The 17,765-nt window shown below is 48.9% G+C and overlaps 2 protein-coding genes across 2 annotated transcripts; one reads left to right on the plus strand and one right to left on the minus strand.

Moving 5' to 3' along the window:
• The first annotated feature begins 242 nt into the window (after positions 1 to 242).
• On the plus strand, positions 243 to 15,532 carry Vwa7 (von Willebrand factor A domain containing 7). Its single transcript, XM_090356058.1, has 17 exons — positions 243 to 531; positions 838 to 1,119; positions 4,549 to 4,645; positions 5,922 to 6,032; positions 6,236 to 6,431; positions 6,538 to 6,707; positions 9,427 to 9,539; positions 9,759 to 9,875; positions 11,365 to 11,550; positions 12,715 to 12,847; positions 12,971 to 13,123; positions 13,228 to 13,320; positions 13,526 to 13,821; positions 13,892 to 14,031; positions 14,216 to 14,390; positions 14,490 to 14,671; positions 15,373 to 15,532. The coding sequence occupies exons 1-16, from the start codon at positions 280 to 282 to the stop codon at positions 14,652 to 14,654; spliced, it is 2,679 nt and encodes an 892-aa protein (XP_090212184.1). The 5' UTR covers positions 243 to 279; the 3' UTR covers positions 14,655 to 14,671; positions 15,373 to 15,532.
• Sapcd1 (suppressor APC domain containing 1) lies at positions 15,311 to 17,691 on the minus strand. Its single transcript, XM_090356044.1, has 5 exons — positions 16,882 to 17,691; positions 16,526 to 16,666; positions 15,665 to 15,757; positions 15,487 to 15,576; positions 15,311 to 15,406 (listed from the first exon to the last, which is right to left on the minus strand). Exons 1-5 carry the CDS (start codon positions 16,993 to 16,995, stop codon positions 15,311 to 15,313), a joined length of 534 nt encoding a protein of 177 aa, XP_090212170.1. The 5' UTR covers positions 16,996 to 17,691.
• Positions 17,692 to 17,765: the final 74 nt, after the last annotated feature.

Consider the following 17,765-nt stretch of genomic DNA (forward strand, 5'->3'; position numbering starts at 1 on the left):
GGTGTCCCTGGGAACAGGGGATTCCTGGGGCTAAAGAGGCCTGGGGGAGGAGTCTTAGACACTTCTGGCAGGTGTGTGTCCTTACTGGCCCGGGAAGGCCCTCAGGTGGTCAAGGTGACTCAGTGGGACAGGGCGGGGAACCCGGCTGGAATAAATGTATCTGGGACAAAGCAGAAGGAGTCTTCCAAAGCAGGTGCCTTCGGGACAAACAGCGCCGGGCCTGCCCTGGAATTGGCCACTGATTCCTCCTCCCTTGAGAGCCTTCTGTCCCCTAGGTCCATGTCTCAGCCTTGCTCCCTGTGGAAGCGTCCCTGTCTCACTGGGGTCCTTCAGCCCTCAGCCCTGCTTCTGCTGCAGCTTCTGCTGTCCTCTACATCTGCCTTCTTAACCAACGTCTGGAACCTCCTGGTTGCCCCTGACTCCATCAGTCACCAGCACATGACGGAGGAGGCAGCGCTCAACGTTACCCTGCAGCTCTTCCTGGAACATCCACTCCCTGGCCGGCCACCACTTCGTCGAGAAGACTTTCTGGTGAGCGTCCCTGGCTCCCCTCACATGTGCCAGATCCTAGGATTTATACTTCCTCCAGGGCCCTGGTGCCCAGGAGAGGGGCCACCTGGCCTTCTACCCCCTCTTCTACCTCCACTCCAGCCCAATTCCTGTAGCAACAATGCCCAGTCGTCCTGTCCTGAAATCGGGAGTGCCTCCTCCTCAGAAAGGTCCAGCTATGCCCCCTCCCTTGTGGGGTCTAGTCCCTTTCAGTCCACCGGTACCTGAATACCAGTTGCTAAGGTAGCCTGAGCAGTGACGAATCCCCTGTCCCTCCACTTGCATCAGGGCAAAACCATCCTCACTGACCACCTCTTTGCTGCCTATTTTGGACCTGAGTATACATCCCGGCGATTCCGAGCGGCCTTACAAGAAGTGTCACGTGCCAACGCAGCCCAGGACTTCCTACCAACCTTCAAGAATGACCCTGACTGGCACTTCGACGCTGAACGGCTGGACCAGGGTCGCACACGCCTGACAGAAGCCCTGCAGGAAACAGTGGTGGCAGCCAGAGCCCTTGACTATACTCTGGCCCGCAAGCGCCTTGGCGCAGCCCTTCACGCCTTACAGGTAAGGAGAATGGGAGTAATGGCAAACAGGGTCTTTCCTAAACTTGATGATGCCTCCTTAATTCCACCCTAATGGACTATTTCTGATGCAAATGAGCTGTAGTGGCTCAGACACTGAGCCAACCATACAGGACTGACTGCCTTCAGAGAACTAAGGGACCCTGCTTGGTTTCTTAGGGCTTTTTAAAATAGCTTTGTAGACGTTTGTAATTCATTGTAGAAAGAAAGGCAAATAGAGCTTGACCAAGAGACACCACCAGTTACACTGTACATATAGTATTAAAATGAAGCCATAAGTTAAATTTTCTTTTAGGTTATAAGGAAGCTAGGTGGCTTTGTTGTTGTTTGCTGCTGTTTGAACTCAGAGGTGAGGCTCTGTCCCTTAGCTTTAGCTCAAGGCTAGCACTCTACCACTTGAGCTTCAGCTCCACTTTTTGGTAGTTAGTTGGAGATGAGAGGGCTGGGAATGTGGCTTAGTGGTAGAGTGCTTGCCTAGCATGCATGAAACCCTCCATTTGATTCCTTAGTACTACATAAACAGAAAAAGCCAGAAGTGGCATATGGCTCAAGTAGTAGCCTTGAGCCAAAAGGAGCTCATGGACAATGCCCAAGTCCCGAGTTCAAGCTCCAGGAATGTCCTTCCCCCCCAAAAAAAAATTGGAGATAAGACTCATGGATATTCCTGCCCAGGCTGGCTTTGAACCAAGATCCTCAGGTCTCAGCCCCCTGAGTAACTAGAATTATAGCTGTGAGATACCAGCACCTGGCAAGCTACATGCTTTTCAGGTCTCATGGATCATTGCATGTGATAATTGTTGAGACCAGGAACACTGCTGACATATCAGCCATTCTTTGGAAAAACATATCCCATGTTTTTTGTTATTTGTTTTTCTGGTCCTTAGACCTGAACTCTGGTCCTAGGTACTGCCCCTTAGCTTCTTTTTGCTTAAGGCTAGAGCTCTACCACTTGAGCCACAGCTCCACTTCTGGCTTTTTCTATGATTAATTGACAATAAGAATTTCACAGACTTTTCCTGCATCGGCTGGTTTCGAACCACAATCCTCAGGCCTCAGACACCTGAGTAACTAGGATTGTAGGTGTGATCCACCAGCACCTGACAGTCTGTTTTCCACATCTCAGGGGTCATTGTGTGTGATAATTGTTGAGACCAGGAACACTGTTGACATGTCAGCTATTCTTTAGAAAAACATGTCCCATGGTTGGGGGTTTTTTTGTTGTTTTTTTTTGTTTTGTTTTGTGGGATTTTGTTTTGTTTTTGTATTTTTGTTTTTTAGATCCTGGAGCTTGAACTCAGTCAGGTCTTGGACAATGTCTCTGAGCTTTTAAAATTTTTTTTAAACTTAAAAAAATATTATTATAAAGGTGATGTACAGAGGGGCTACAGTTATACAGGTCAGGCAAAGAGTATATTTCTTTTTGGACACTGTCACCCCTTCTCTTGTTCTCTCTTCCTCTCCCATCCCCACGCACCAGTTGTACAGTTTATTTTCAATACCACTGCTGCATTTGGTTATCCTTCTGTTTCTGTGCATACCTCTTACCCTCTGGAAGACAGATAAATGAATAAACAAGACAAAAAACAAAACAAAATGAAGCAAACAGCAAAACAGGAACTCTTGTTTCCATTTCCTGGAGTTCATTTTAATATATATATATATATATATATTTTTTTTTTTTTTTTTGTCCTGGGACTTGAACTCGAATTGGGCTTTGTCCCTGAGATCTTCAGCTCAAGGCTAGCGCTCTCCTACTTGAGCTACAACACCACTTTCGTTTTCTCATGGTTAATTGGAGATAAGAGTCTCACAGACTTTCCTGCCCAGGCTGGTTTTGAACCTCGATCCTCAGATCTCAGTCTACTGAGTAGCTAGGATTCTAGCCATGAGACATCAGTGCCTGGCTCATAAATATTATTTTATATGATCAGGTGGCATATAGGTATTGTACCTTTGTGTTCCTTTCCTAAGAGTATTCTCCTTTGGTCTTTCTGTTTGTGAATTCCTAGAGTCCTGCATATTCTATTAGGTCCAAGTGTATTTTAGGTTTAGCTTCTGCATATGCATCGTTTGTGTCTCTGAGCTTGGCTTACCCTGAGCTTGTGGGTTGTTATTGTTGTCGTTGTTGTTTTGCTTTTTTCTGGTTGGTCCTGGGCTTGAACTCAAGGCCTGTGCACTGTCCCTGAACTTTTTCATTCAAGTCTAGCACTCTACCACTTTCAGCCCAAAATGCCACTTCTGGTTTTCTGGTGGTTAACTGGAGATAAGAGTCTCATGGACTTTCCTGCTCCGGCTGACTTCAAATCATGATCCTCAGACCTGTCTCCTGAGTAACTAGGTTTATAGAAGTAAGCCACCAGGCCGACTATCCTATGCCTTTTCCCCAGTCCTAGGGCTTGAACTCAAGTCCTTCTTTTGCTCAAGGCTAGCTCTGCCACAGCACCACTGCCAGGTTTTTTTGTGTATGTGGTACTGAGGAATCAAACCCAGAGTTTCATACATGCTAGGCAAGCACTCTCCTACTAAGCCACATTCCCAGCCCTGTCTTATGCTTTTTTTTTTTTCTTTTTTGGTCAGTCCTGGGGCTTGAACTCAGGGCCTAAGCACTGGCCCTGGGCTTTCTCGAGGCTAGAGCACTAGCACTTGAGCCACAGCACCATTTCCAGCTTTTTCTGTGTATGAGGTACTAAAGAATCGAACTGGGATCTTCGTGCATGCTAGGCAAGCACTCTACCACTAGGCCAAACTCCCAGTCCCTGTCCTATGCTCTTTTTTTTTTTTTTTTGTGGCTCATGGGTCTTGAACTCTGGGCCTGGGCACTGTCCCTGAGCTCTTCAGCTCAAGGCTATCACCCTACCCCTTGAGCCATAGCTCCACTTCCAGTTTACTAGTAGTTAATTGGAGATAAGAGTCTCAAGGTCTTTAGTGCCTGGGCTGGCTTTGAACCTTGATTCTCAGGTCTCAGCCTCCTGAGTAGCTAGGATTTACAGGCATGAGTCACTGTGCCCAGCTGCCCTGTGCTGTTAATGCCCCTCATCCAAGAATATCCCCACAGGAGGCCACCGGGACTGCCGAGAAGGGAGTAGGAAGAGGAAGGCGACAGGTGGGAGAGGTGGGGAGTCTGGCTCATTCATTTGCAGGGTCCTGAAGGGGTGGGTCCTGAGAGGCCTTTGGTTTAGTCTCCAAGATAAAAACATTTCCCAGTTTCCCACATGGATGTAGCTCTGTTCTGGGCAATAGAGAGCTGTGGAAGGGACTTGGACTTGAGGTGTCTGACGGGGCCGGGGCGGGGGGGGGGGGGGGAAATGGAGAAGACTTTCTGGGTAGGAATTTAAAGGGATGGCACATTAGGACTGGTGATTGTGCCTACATCAGACAAGTGCCTCATCTCTCTTCTTTCTTCTGGGACCAGGATTTCTACAGTCACACCAACTGGGTAGAGCTAGGGATACAAAAGCCACACCCTTACCTCCTCGGGCCAACGAAGCAGCTCTGGAACGTGGCACCAGGTAAGACCATGAGCCCAGGATAAGGAACAAGCCCGAGGAACCACCTCCCCCAGCCTACCCGCCATCGTGTCACCTCCTGAGGCTCCATGATGTCCATTCATCTCTGTCCCAGTAGGTAGTCACCTGGTCTCCCCAGGACAATGCAAGGGGAACAGACAAGGTCAGGTTTCCAACCCCCAGAGCAGGCTCACAACCCCTTCCCACCCTACCCTCTCAGATAACTCAGGCCCCAAAACTGCCTTCTGTTTTCTACAAGCTCACTTCTGGTCTGCAGGTCACACAGGGTGGAATTCCCGTAAGTTGGGTCCCCGTGTCCGTGTATCTGTTTTTTTCTTCTCTCTCCCTCCCCCCCCTCTCTCTTTCTTCCCCCCTCATTCTCCCTTTCTCCCTCTCTCTCCCTCCCTCCCTCTCCCTCTCTCTCTCTCACACCCACCCACACAAATACACATACACACACTTTTTTTTTCCTTTTCTTGAGACATGGTCTTACATTATAGCCAAGGCTGGCCTCAAACTCAAGATCTCCCTGCCATTGCCTCCTGAGTGCTAGAATTACAGAATTGTGCTGCTACCCCTGTCTTTTCCTGGGTTTATTACCACAGTCTCCCCTCACCCCCCTTTTTTTTTCTTTTCTTTTCTTTTTTTTTTTTTTTGGCTAGTCCTAGGACTTGAACTCAGGGCCTGGGCACTGTCCCTGAGCTTCTTTTGCTCAAAGCTAGCACTCTGTCACTAGAGCCACAGCACCACTTCTGGCTTTTTCTGTTTATGTGGTGCTGAAGAATCAAATGTAGGGTTTCATGCATGCTAGGCACTCTACCACTAAGCCACATTCCCAGCCCTTACCATAGTGTTAAACACCCATTCCTGCTGCCAGCCCAGTATCAGTGAGCCAGATCCCGGTGCTTGTGAACTTTCTCCTTGTTCTAGGTCAAGGTAAAAGCTAAAGAAATTGGCAATTGGTAGGCAAAGATAAAAGTTTGGAAATGGTCAAGAATTTTTTTTTCTTTGTTTTTTGTTGCTTGTGGGGCTTGGCTCAGAGCCTGGGTGCTGTACCTGAGCCTCTTTGCTCAGGGCTAGCACTCTATCACTTGAGCCACGGTTCCACTTAGTTTGCTGGTGGTTAATTAGATAAAGAGTCTCACACATTTTCTCACCTGGGCTGGCATCAAGCTGTGATCCCCAGATCTCAGCCTCCGAGTCCCTAGGACTGCAGGTGTGAGCCGCCAGCACCAGACTCCGCCAAGGTTTGGGTTCCAGCTCTGCCCTTTCTTTCCAGCCCGGGCTATTACCTGTAAAGATTGTACAGAGTTGAGCTGCCCCGAGAATTTGCTGACCGTCACACTGCTTACCTCCGGCTACTACGGAACGCATCCCCCCAAACCTCCAGGTACCAGTCAGGACGCCTCCCTGGAACAAGACGGGAGAGTCACTTTCTTTGATCACAGAATTTCAGTCCTCCAGGCCTTTGTCCCATCTTCCTGAATGTCACTAGAACGAGAGGACATTGGCAATGGGGTGGGTGGGGGAAGGCCCAGTGGGGAGACCACATTTGTTGGACTCCATTCCTCCGCATCTCTTTCCTCCACCCAGGGAAATGTAGCCATGGGGGCAGATTGGACCAGAGCCGCTCCCAGCCACCCCAGGGAGGAATCAACAAGGACTGCACGTCGCCAAGCTTCTCCCCGCACCATATGTTTCACACAGAGGCTGCACACCTGGCCCTGCTCTCCACCATCGAGGCCTTCAGCCTCCTCCGAAGCCGCCTGGGAGACAGCGGTTTCTCCAAGTCAGTGGCCTCCTCTTCCACATGGGTTGAGGTTACTGGTAGACCTGAGAAATCAGTGGTGAACAAATGTGCCCACCCTTCACTGTGTCTCTGGCCCACTCCCCAGACTGCTGGACATCACCCCAGCCTCCAGTCTGAGCTTCGTCCTGGACACCACCGGAAGTATGGGGGAGGAGATCAACGCAGCCAAAATCCAGACTCGCCACATCATAGAGCAGCGAAGAGGAAGCCCCATGGAGCCCCTGCACTACATCCTGGTGCCTTTCCATGATCCAGGTAGCTGGAATCTGGACGGGACAAAGAGGGAAGGGAACTCCAGGGCAAGGTGTAAAGGCCTCAGGGGAGGAAGTGATCTCACAGCTCTACTTCCTCAAGAAAATGTGACTCTTCCTCAGGTCCTGAGTGAGCCCCTACTGTGTATATATAGAAAACAAAAAAGCTGGGTGTGGTGGCTCACACCTGTAATCCTAGCTACTCAGGAAGTTGAGATCTGAGGATCATGGTTCAAAGCCAGCCTGGGCACTAAAAACCTTGGGACTCTTATCTCTAATTAACTACTAGAAAATGGGAAGTGGTGCTGTGGCTCAAGGGGTAGGGTGGTAGCCTTGAGCTGAAGAGCTCAGGGACAGCGCCCAGGCCTAGACAAACAACAAATTCCACAACCAACAAAAAAAGAAAGAAAGAAAGAAAGAGAGAGAGAGAGAGAGAAAGAGAGAAAGAAAGAGAAAGAAAATAAGAAGCTAGCCCCGATACTGATGGCTCATGTCTGTAACCCTAACTACTCTAGAGGCTGAGACTTGAGGATTATGGTTTGAAGCCAAACTGGACACAAAAGTCCATGAGACTCTTATCTCCAGTTTTAGTTAACCACTAAAATAGCCAGAAGTAAAGCTATGACTCAAGTGGTAGAGCACTAGCCTTGAGCACAAAAACTCAGGGACAGAGCCCAGGCCCAGAGTTCAAGCCCCAGGATTGGGATACACACACACACACACACACACACACATCCTCTAGTACTATTTGTAACTTGGCAGCACGTTCCAAAAGTCTAATGCATGACCCATGATTAGGTGTATGACCTTTGCTTTCTTAGACTAACATACTAATCAACCATCCTTCCCTCTCTTTCCTTCTGTCCTTTTCCCTCTCTCCTCTCTATCTTTTCTTTTGTTCTGGAACTAGGACTTGAACTCCAGGCCTTGTACTATCATTTGTTTTTTCTGCAGGTCCTCCACTTGAGCTATATCTCCACTTCCTGCTTTTTGCTGGTTAATTGGAAAAAGTCTTATGGACTGGATTCGAATTTTTTTTTTCTGGTCCTGGGGCTTGAACTCAGGGCCTGGGCTCTGTCCCTGAGACTCTCTGTGCTCAAAGCTAGCACTCGACCACTTGAGCCACAGCACTACTTCCAACTTTTCTTGTCTATGTAGTACTGAGGAACCGAACTCAGGGCTTCATGCATGCTAGGTAAGCACTCTACCAGTAAAGCCACATTCCCAGCCTGGCTTCAAATCTTAATCCTCAGATCTCAACCTCTTTAGTAGGTAGGATTGCAGGTGTGAGCCACCTGTGCCTGGCTTTAATAAACCATTTTCACTCTTCATGTAGACAGAAATCGGAATGAAGGTTATGGTTAGTGGCTCTGTTTCTCTGAGAAATGAGTGAGACAGCAACTTGTATTCTTTCCTAATCCAAGTCAGATTATCTAGTATGCGTCTACTAGTTTTATTGTCCTTGGGCTGGCCATTTCACTTTTCTTTGGCTTAATTTCATCATCCACTGAATGACTCAGTACTTGCTTTCATCTGCATCATTCCTACAGTTGAAATAGTGATCAAATAAATGCCTTCTGGACTAAAAAAATCCCTAAAGGGAAGGAAGGTTTGAGTTAGTATTGTCTTCTGTATCTTATAGACCTGGGTATGGTAGCTCATGCCTATAATTCTAGAACTTGGGAATATGAGATAGGAAGATCTTCAGTTTTAGGCCCAGTTTTCTTTTCTTTTCTTTTTTTAAAGCCTTTTAATGTCATAAATAAGATTTTAGCATGGTGTTCAGTATTCAACTTACTTTGTCCTAGGCACTGTTATTTTCTCTGGCTTTTTTTTTTTTATGAAGATACTGAAGGCCTAGTTATTTGGGGTTTTGTTGTTTGTTTTTTGCTAGTGCTGGGGCTTGAACACAAGGCCTGGATGCTGTCCCTGAGCTTTTCTGCTCAAGGCTAGTGCTCTACCATATTGAGTCAAAGCACCACTTCCAGTTTTCTGGTGATTATTTGGAGATAAGAGTATCATGGGGGCTGGGAGTTTGGCCTAGTGGTAGAGTGCTTGCCTAGCATGCACGGATACCCAGGTTCGATTCCTCGGTGCCACATACATAGAAAAAAGCTGGAAGCGGTGCTGTAGGTCAAGTGGTAGAGCTCCAGCCTCGAGAAAGTGCAAGGACAGTTTTGAACCTCAGATCTCAACCTCCTGAGTAGCTAGGATTACCAGTGCCTGGCCCTAGTTGTTTTTTACACAGGCACATACACTGATTAAATACATGGTTCCTCAGGTTCACAGGAAGTGCCACCATCTTTTTAGGGGAATGGAGGTTCATTTTCTCACCAGGGGCCTCAGCCCTGCCTGATGTATAAAAGGAGAAATATAAATATAAAAATAAAGAGACATGGAGCCAGGAGTTTGGCCTCGTGGTAGAGTGCTTGCCTAGCATGCGCAAAGACCAAGGTTTGATTTCTCGGTACCACATACCTAGAAAAAGCCGGAAGTGGTACTATGGCTCAAGTAGTAGAACGCTAGCCTTAAGAAAACCCAAGAACAGTGTTCAGACCCATTGTTCAATTCCCAGGACTGGCAAAAATAAAATAGACTTCTTTTTCCAAAGATCGAGTCATGCTAAGCAGGGAATCTTATTTCAATATTTGTTCACCTTGGGACTGGGGTAGGAATCTGGGCTGCATTGTCCTCACTCATCTCAACCCCTTTCCTCTGCCCAGAGTTTGGACCTGTCTTTACAACCAGTAATCCTGACAGCTTTTGGCAGCAACTCAATGAGATCCAAGCTTTGGGGGGTGGAGATGAGCCTGAGATGTGCCTGTCTGCCCTGGAGGTTTGTCCCCTTTTCTTCCTCTTCCCTCTTACCCTGTCTTTTCCAGGCTTTGCCACCAGGGGGAGCTAGACTTAGCCATCCTTCCCCTCTCTCTCCACAGGCACTCCAGCATCACTCCCGGGTTCCAGGGCCATATTCTTTCCTCATCTGCCCCCTCTCCCCCGTTGTTCTACCCACTGCACTGACTTCACTGTTTTCACTCATTTTCTTTTCTTTCAGCTAGCTCTGCTGCACACACCTCCACTCTCAGACATCTTTGTCTTCACTGATGCCTCCCCAAAGGATGCCTTTCTCACCAACCGGGTGGAATCCCTGACTCAGGAGCGACGCTGCAGGGTGAGCACAATGGGAGTTCCAGTGTTAACTACCTCAGGGTGGGAGACACCACCGTCTTACCAGTGTCACACCACAGCCCAGCAGTCACAAACCAGACAGAACGCTAACAGCAGTCAGGAATGGAAGTCTCAACCTGAATGACGCTGAATTCATATTTGTTTGTTTCTTTTCATTCTTTTTTTTCTTCGTTGGTCATGTGGCTGGAACTCAAGGCTTGCACTCTTTTGCCTAAGACTACTACACTACCACTTTGAGCCACTTCTGGTTTTCTGGTGGTTAATTGATGGTAAGAGTCTCACAGACTTATCTGGGCTGTTGAACTGTGATTCTCTCAGATCTCAATCTCCAGAGTAACTAGGATTCTAGGCACGGGCCACCAGAACCAGGCTTGTTTGATTCTTGTTGCTTTTGTTGTTTTGCCAGTACTGGAGCTTGAACTCAGGGCCTCTTACTCTTGCGTAGCTTCTCCACTCAAGCTGACACTTTACCACGTGAGCTAGTTCTTTGTTTCTAGCTTTTTGCCAGTTAATTGGAAACAAGATTCTCTGAGTTAGGCTGACTTCAAACTAGAATCCTTAGGTTTAGGCTTTCTAGAAGCTAGGATTTCAGGCCTGGTCTGAGTTCATATTTGAATCTACCCAATAAACTCTTCAAAGAACAAGGAAAGCGCAGGGCATTGGTGACTCATGCCTGCAATCCTAGCTACTCAGGAGGCTGAGATCTGAGGATCGCGGTTCAAAGCCAGCCCAAGGCAGTAAAGGACATGAGACTTTTATCTCCAATTAATCACTAGAAAACAGGAAGTGGGGCTGTAGCTCAAGGGGTAGGGCAGTAGCCTTGAACTGAAGAGCTCAGGGACAGCGTCTAGGCCCAGAGTTCAAGCCCCATGACCCCCCCCCAAAAAAAAAAAAAAAAGTGTCACAAACTTTCCTGCCTAGCCTGGCTTCAAACCATGATCCTTAGATCAAGACAGCCTAGGCAACTGCCCCTGAGTTCTTCAGCTCAAGGCTACTCCCTTCCCCTTGAACCCCAGTCCCACTTCCCCTTTTCTAGTGGTTAATTGGAGATAAGACTCTCACAGTCTTTAGTACCTGGGATGGCTTTAAACTGCAATCCTCGGATCTCAACCTTGTGAGTAGCTAGGATTACAGGTGTGAGCCACTGCGCCAGCTTAGTACTTTATCTCCAATAAACTGCTCTGAAAAGGCTAGAAGTCATGCCATGGCTTAGGAGGTAGAATGCTATCCTTGAGAACAGAGAGACTCAAGCAGAGAGCCCAGGCCCTAGAACCAACAACAACCAAAAAAAGAAAGAAGGGAAAGTAGTTGTCAGCATCCCACTGTGAAACAAGTTACGAGGGGGAAATCAGCTCCTGAGGGTCGAGGGTTTGTCCCTGAGATACACACAGCCAGAGGTAGACAGACCCCATCATGAATCACAGAAAACTTGAGCAGATGGGGCTCTCATTTACACTCGTGGATTGCCATAGGTGACGTTCTTGGTGACTGAAGACCCATCAAGAGTTCAGGGTCGAGCTCGGCGGGAGGTTTTATCTCCTCTGCGTTTTGAGCCATATGAAGCAGTGGCGCAGGCATCGGGAGGAGAGGTGATTTTCACCAAGGACCAGCACATTCAGGACGTGGCAGCCATTATTGGGGAGAGCTCAGCCACTCTGGTAAGTGAAGGCCACGAGGCTGGTGCCCGCAGCTCAGAAAGATGCTGGATGTCTCTTAAGGGAAAAAGGGTGTCACCTGTTGGACAGAAGAGTGGGAAAGGAAGTTTCTCTTCCTCTGAGACTCATGGCTATCCACCTGCCACAGTGTTCTTTCAAATCAGTAAACCTTCCTTCTAGTTTGGGTCCCGTATTCACTCAGGAATGTGACAGGAAGTCTTTTTTTTTTGCTAGTCCTGGGGCTTGAACTCGGGGCCTGGGCACCGTCCTTGGACTTTCTCAACGCTAGAGCTCTACCACTTGAGCAACAGTACCAGTTCTGGGTTTTCCGTGTTTGTGGTACCAAGGAATCGAATACATGGCTTTGTGCATGCTGGGCAAGCACTCCCTCCCCCAGGCCACACTCCAGGCTTGGAAGTTTTGTTGTTGTTGGTGGTGGTGGTGGTAGTGGTGGTGGTAGTCATGGGGTTTGAACTCTGGGTCTGGGTGCTGTCCCTGAACACTTCTAGTTTTCTGGTGGTTAATTGGAGATAAGAGTCTCACAGGGCCGGGATTTGGCCTGGTGGTAGAGTGCTAGCCTAGCAAGCAGGAAGATCTATGTTTGATTCCTCAGTACCACATATCTGTAGCTCAAGTAGCAGAGTGCTAGCCAATGCTCAGGCCCTGAGTTCAAGCAAGCCCCAGAACTGGCAAAAAACAAAAATAAAGAGTCTCATGGATTTTTTTTGTGCCCCTGCTGGCTTTGGACCTCTATCCCTCAGATCTCAGCCTCCTGAGTAGCTAGGATTACTTACAGGTGTGAGCCACCAGCACCTAGAACCAGGAAGTCTTTTTTTTAATATAATAATTATTAAGGTGTTGTACAGAGGAGTTATAAGAAGTGATTGAGAGGCCGGGAGTTTGGCCTAGTGGTAGAGTGCTTGCCTAGCATGCACAAAGACCTGGGTTAGATTCCTCGGTACCACATACATAGAAAAAAGAAAGAAAGAAAAAAAGAAGTGATTGAGTCCCTCATCTCCAGCTTTGTCACTGACTACAGTAACTTAACCTGGTCCTCCACTGGGATCCTTCTCCTTGTGTGTCTTAGTGTCTTTCTGGTGCCATCTTCTCCACCTCATTCTAGACTTCGCTTTCTCCTCCACTCTTTGGTCCTGCCTATCCCTCAAGGTGACTCTTCCCCTGGAGCCTCCTGTGGTGGTGCCGGGGAGGACATTTGTGTTCCACGTGGACCGGCTGCTCCACAAGCTCACGGTGCGGGTGCATGGGGAAATTGACAGCTTCTGGATTAAGAGCCCTTCAGGTACATCCGTGTGGGGTTCAAGGCATGGAGGAAAGATGGAGATAGGAGAATGGAAAACAAGAGGGTAGGATGTGTTAAGGGAAATAAGTTGCTTCCCATGATAACGTCTTGTCCCCATCCCAGGGGCCTCTCAGAGCCAGGAGGAAGGCATAGGTCCTCTGGGTCACACTCGCCGCTTTGGGCAGTTCTGGATGGTGACGGTGACTGACCCCCCACAGACAGGGACTTGGGAGATCCAGGTGGCAGCAAAGGGCACTCCTCGGGTGAGAGTGCAAGGTAAGGATGAAGATGTTCCTGGAAGGGAAGGGGACAGGTCGGCCTCAGAGGGCGGTTCCTGCCGAATCCTCCAGGAGGGCCTCTCACTGCCTGGCCCTCTCCAGCCCAGACCTCCTTGGACTTCCTCTTCCACTTTGGGATCCCCATGGACGACGGACCTCATCCTGGCTTCTATCCCCTGACTCAGCCCGTTGCAGGTACCTCTTCCCTGACCACCCTGCCCCGCCCATTCTGCATGTGCATGTATACGTGTACATATCTGTAAATGTGAAGAGCACTGGAGTGTCCGGCGTGATGGATTTCGTGTAGCATTCCACGTAGCCATCACCCGCTTCAAGGTCAAGCCACTCATGCTTCTCCCTGTGTCTCAGCGTCTCCCTCGCTCCCTGTCTACTTCCTCAGGTCTGCAGACCCAGCTGCTGGTGGAAGTGACGGGGCTGGACTCCAGAAGAAACCTCAGTGATCCGTGCTTCTCTCACGCTGTTCTCCGAAGGGTCCCAGAGGGCACTGAGCTGGGCCGCGTGTCCTTGGAGCCTGTAGGACCCCCAGAGCAAGGCCTCCTCACAGCTTTGTTGCCACCCACCCTACTGTCCACCTCACAACATTTTTCCCTTGAACTTATTGGCCAGAATGGAGAGGGACAGGGCGTGCACAGGGCAGCCCCCCAACCTTGTACTGTGGCCCCGGTGCTGCTGGAGGTGAGACACAAGGGCAAGGGGCAGGCAGGGCTGTGGGGTGACTCCTGTCCTGACTGGCATTTTCCCACAGCTGAGCAGCCCCTCAAGTTTCTTGGTCCCAGGCAGCAAGGTCCCACTCAGTCTCCATATCTCCAGCTTCTCCAGTCCTCAGGATCTTGAACTTAAGACATTTGTCAACCCCAGCTTTGCCCTCACCTCCAACCTGACCAGGTGAGTCCTCCGAGTCTTCTTGCTGAGTGCTGGCCCCCTGCACGGTTGGAGGGGGCAGGGCCTGGGCCTAGACTCTTTAATCCAAGTCTTGCCTTTGTCCTCTTCCTGTTAACCCTGAGTCCTCTCCGGGCCCCTTCACTTGGCTTTGGCCCCTTGGCTCTAAGAGTTGGAATTCATTCTCCAGGGCTCACCTGGGACTCAATGAGTCATCCTCAGGGCGCCTGTGGCTGAAGGTCCCGGACTCAGCAGCCCCAAACTCCATGGCGATGGTAACAGTGACGGCGGTGGGCCGAGGAGCCAACCCAGAGCCCCCAACCCATGCCTTCCTCCGGCTCCTGGTACAAGATCCGGCAGAGCAGGTGAGGTGCCCACTTTTGGGCTCGGAAGAGTCCAAGCAAATAGAGGGCTACTTCAGTAGGGCTGCAGCAATCCTTGACCTGCTTCTCCTTTTCCCCCAGGATCAGCCTGGGGCCACTGCCTCTGCATCCAGTCCTGTCCTTTCTTCAGCCAAGCCCCTGTCTCATCCCTCCACTTTGGTGGCTCAGGGAAGGGCTGGAAGAGGCAGCTCCTGGTGGGGCACAGTTGCAGGGGTGCTGTTACTGCTATGCTTGGCCTCCTGGTAACACAGGCCCTAGAGAAAGTGAGTCTCCTGTACTGTTTTTAAGTTGTCCTATGGGTGAGAGGGTCACTCAGCTTCTTGTGGGGATAGGCATTTTCTTCCTGGCTTTCTTAAGATCTGGGACATAGAACTGGAATCGAGTGCAATGGATTTCAAGCCTTTTATTTTTTTTTTAAGAAAATGCCTTTTCTTCTGAACCTTTCCACTAAGGAGTTCTGCTCTTTCAGGCTCAGGTAGAGGGAAGACACCTGGGGAGCAGCCTAGGGCTAGAAAAGAAAGCAAGCCACCCTGCAGGAAGTGTTCTTTATGGGAGAGGAGTTAATTTTACATGCAAGAGCAGCTTCTTTATTTTTATACTTAAAGCTAAAGGATGATTTCAATGAGGATGTCTTCTACATGGAAGGATTCTGGAGAAATTCTTTCTGCACAGTTTTTTACACATAGAATAGGTAAAACTCAAGACATCAAGAAGAGAAAATGGAAGGTTTTAGGAGCAGAGGATAGATACACTTTATATCAAGATGTCTGTTTTTTTTTTAATGTTTGAATTTAATCAGTGCCCATCCTGGAGCCATCCGGCTGTGGGATTAAGACAAGAACAGGGAGGGTGGATCCTGATTTCACCTTCTCCTTATCCAGTGGAACAGGACTGGAGATGGTTCACATACAGGTAGGGCCCCTCTGTCCCTGGGAGTGGCCTGGCCGAGCCATCTCTCCTTTAGGCTGGATGACTCCTTTCTGCCTCCTTGACAACACCTGGAGAAGAGGAGAGAAACAGATGGCACATTGTGTACCCCACGCCCCCTGGGCCAGGGCGCCCCACCTCCCCAGTTTACTTGTTGCTCCCACAAATTCTGCTGCTTTGGCTTTTCCTTCCAGTATTGGGTGGTGTGGGAATTAGCCTTGTTTAATGGATGTGGGAAGAACTGAAAGAGATTAAACCAGTATCAACCCCCTCTCCCTTCTCTTGGCCTACCACCTCTACAAAGTCTAAACTCAAAACAATAAACTTACCTTCTGACTCAGATTCTGCAGATATGTGTTCACTTTTTGAATATGAGCTAACTGAGGGCCACCAGGATCTGAGTGCAAATCTGTTAGAAAATTCTAAAAGAGATGTTTCACAAAATGGTGAAAACCTGAAGTTCACCTGCCACTCTTCTGTTACCACAGGCCAATTTCTTTTTTTTAAATTTTTTTATTATAATTAATAGAAGGGTTACATTATATTCACCAGATAGAAGGTACATTACTTCACAAACATTGATACTCTTTCTCATGTTTTGGTCCCCATTTCCCTCTCCCCACTACAGGCCAATTTCTTTCTTCATCTGGACCCCACATCAAAGCTGGGTGCCAGCGGCTCACACCTGTAATCCTAGCTACTCAGGAGACTAAGAGCTGAGGACTGCAGTTCAAAGCTAGCCTGAGTTTAAAAAAAAAAAAAAAAGTCTGTGAAACTCCTTATCTCCAATTAACCAGAAAAGAAGCTAGAAGTAAGGGTGTGACTCAAGTGGTAGAGGGCCAGCCTGGAATGGAAAAAACTAAGGAACAGAGCCCAGGACCTGAGTTCAAGCACAACACTAATCTCAATAGCACAATGCCCCCCTACCTTGTTTCTCATGGGTCCTCTTGGACTAGCCCTGCCCTATTGGAACAACCCAGGCCACTCCCCCACATTCTCTTGGACTGGAATGCACACTGGCCTCTTTAACAATGAACCCCAGCCTAGCACTTGAGGCCATGCTGTCATTCCAATGATGCATCCATTTCCTGATCCCGACCCATTAACTCTAAGCTTTCCAGAGAGGCCTCAGCTATGTCCATACACTACTCTCCCTTTCCACCCCACCCACACAGGAGCAGCCCTCGTACCTCACCCAGGGCCCCCAGACGCAACTGCTGGCATAGTGCTTCCCTCAGGTGGTCTTCGAACCAGGCATGGCCTTGCTCCAGCAGCTCCAGCCCCTGCCACAGGGCATCCTGTTCTCTCTCCAGAGCCTGCATCCTCTGCAACTAAGTCAGACAAGAAGCAGAGGCTGACAGTACCAGCAGGATGTGGGGCCAGGGCCTTCTTCCTCAGTTAATTGTGTGATCTCTAACTGAGAGCCCAGACTGGCCACTGAGGACCTGGTGGTCAAGAGGAAGAACAAGAAAGACTGGGAAGTTGGGTGGAAATGCAGAGGACAGAGGAGCGGCTTCCCCAGACTTCCTCCTGGCTTATAACTTACCCAAAGGAAGAAGCTCTGGGCTCCTGAGTCTTGGCAGCTTGTTTCCAGTGGCAGCAGCAGAACTGAGTAGGAAACCTGCACCAGGGGCAGCCCACCAGGACGCTGGCTCCCCATGGCCCTGGGGTGAGAGAGGCAGAGCTTCTCCCCCTGGCTCAGCCAGGCCTGCTCCCGCCCCTTCCACTCCAGCCTCGCAGCCACTCTGCCTTGTCTCTCAATCTTTCTGGTCTGTTACACAGAATGTCTGCACTCGGATATTTCCATGTGTGCCTGTAAGTCCCTCTATTCCCCCTTTGATTTTTTTTTAACTTGGTTTTTTTTGAGTGGTAATGAGGTTTTACTCAGGGCCTAAGCTAGTTTATGCCGACCCTCTGCATTTGATCTTCTCCTGCCACCTCCTTTGATTTTTTTTGTTTTGTTTTGTTTTTAAGGTAGAATCCTGTGTTTTTTCCTCCTCCATGATTGGCCTGGACAGAATCCTCCTACTTATACTTCTACCTCAGATTTTTTTTTGTTGAAATGTAGTCTCACTAATTTTTTTCCATAGGCTGCCCTCAAAACTGTGATCCCCTCCATCTCTGCCTCCAAGTAGCTGGTTTTACAGGATAAGACACTCCACTCAGCCTCCAACCTACTTTTAACCGACTTTGGGGGTGGGGGGTGGGCAGTAATTTGTGTTTTCTAAGACAGGATTTCATTATGACCTCCTGATCCTCCTGTGAACTGGGATTACAGGCATGCACACCATGCCTGGCCCTCTAACCTGTATTTTTAGAGCTTCTCTGAAGCAATTTATTCTCATAAAAACCCTGGGGTAGCATCTGGGGTACCCCTACAGAAGTACCTTTGTATTTTCACTGAGACAAGGCACATTCCTCTGTGGACTG

Source organism: Megascapheus bottae, chromosome 22, assembly GCF_031878675.1.
Source record: "Megascapheus bottae isolate mThoBot1 chromosome 22, mThoBot2.hap1, whole genome shotgun sequence".
Taxonomy (NCBI): Eukaryota; Metazoa; Chordata; class Mammalia; order Rodentia; family Geomyidae; genus Megascapheus; species Megascapheus bottae.

Bases quoted from the DNA above. Each gene is read 5' to 3' on its own strand.
- Vwa7 (XM_090356058.1), top strand. From the start codon at position 280: ATGTCTCAGCCTTGCTCCCTGTGGAAGCGTCCCTGTCTCACTGGGGTC. The intron at 532-837 runs GTGAGCGTCCCT...CACTTGCATCAG, and splicing joins TTCGTCGAGAAGACTTTCTG to GGCAAAACCATCCTCACTGA. The intron at 12,848-12,970 runs GTACATCCGTGT...TCCCCATCCCAG, and splicing joins CTGGATTAAGAGCCCTTCAG to GGGCCTCTCAGAGCCAGGAG.
- Sapcd1 (XM_090356044.1), bottom strand. From the start codon at position 16,995: ATGGGGAGCCAGCGTCCTGGTGGGCTGCCCCTGGTGCAGGTTTCCTAC. The intron at 15,577-15,664 runs GTAAGTTTATTG...AATCTCTTTCAG, and splicing joins TGCAGAATCTGAGTCAGAAG to TTCTTCCCACATCCATTAAA. The intron at 15,407-15,486 runs GTAAACTGGGGA...CCTCTTCTCCAG, and splicing joins AGAATTTGTGGGAGCAACAA to GTGTTGTCAAGGAGGCAGAA.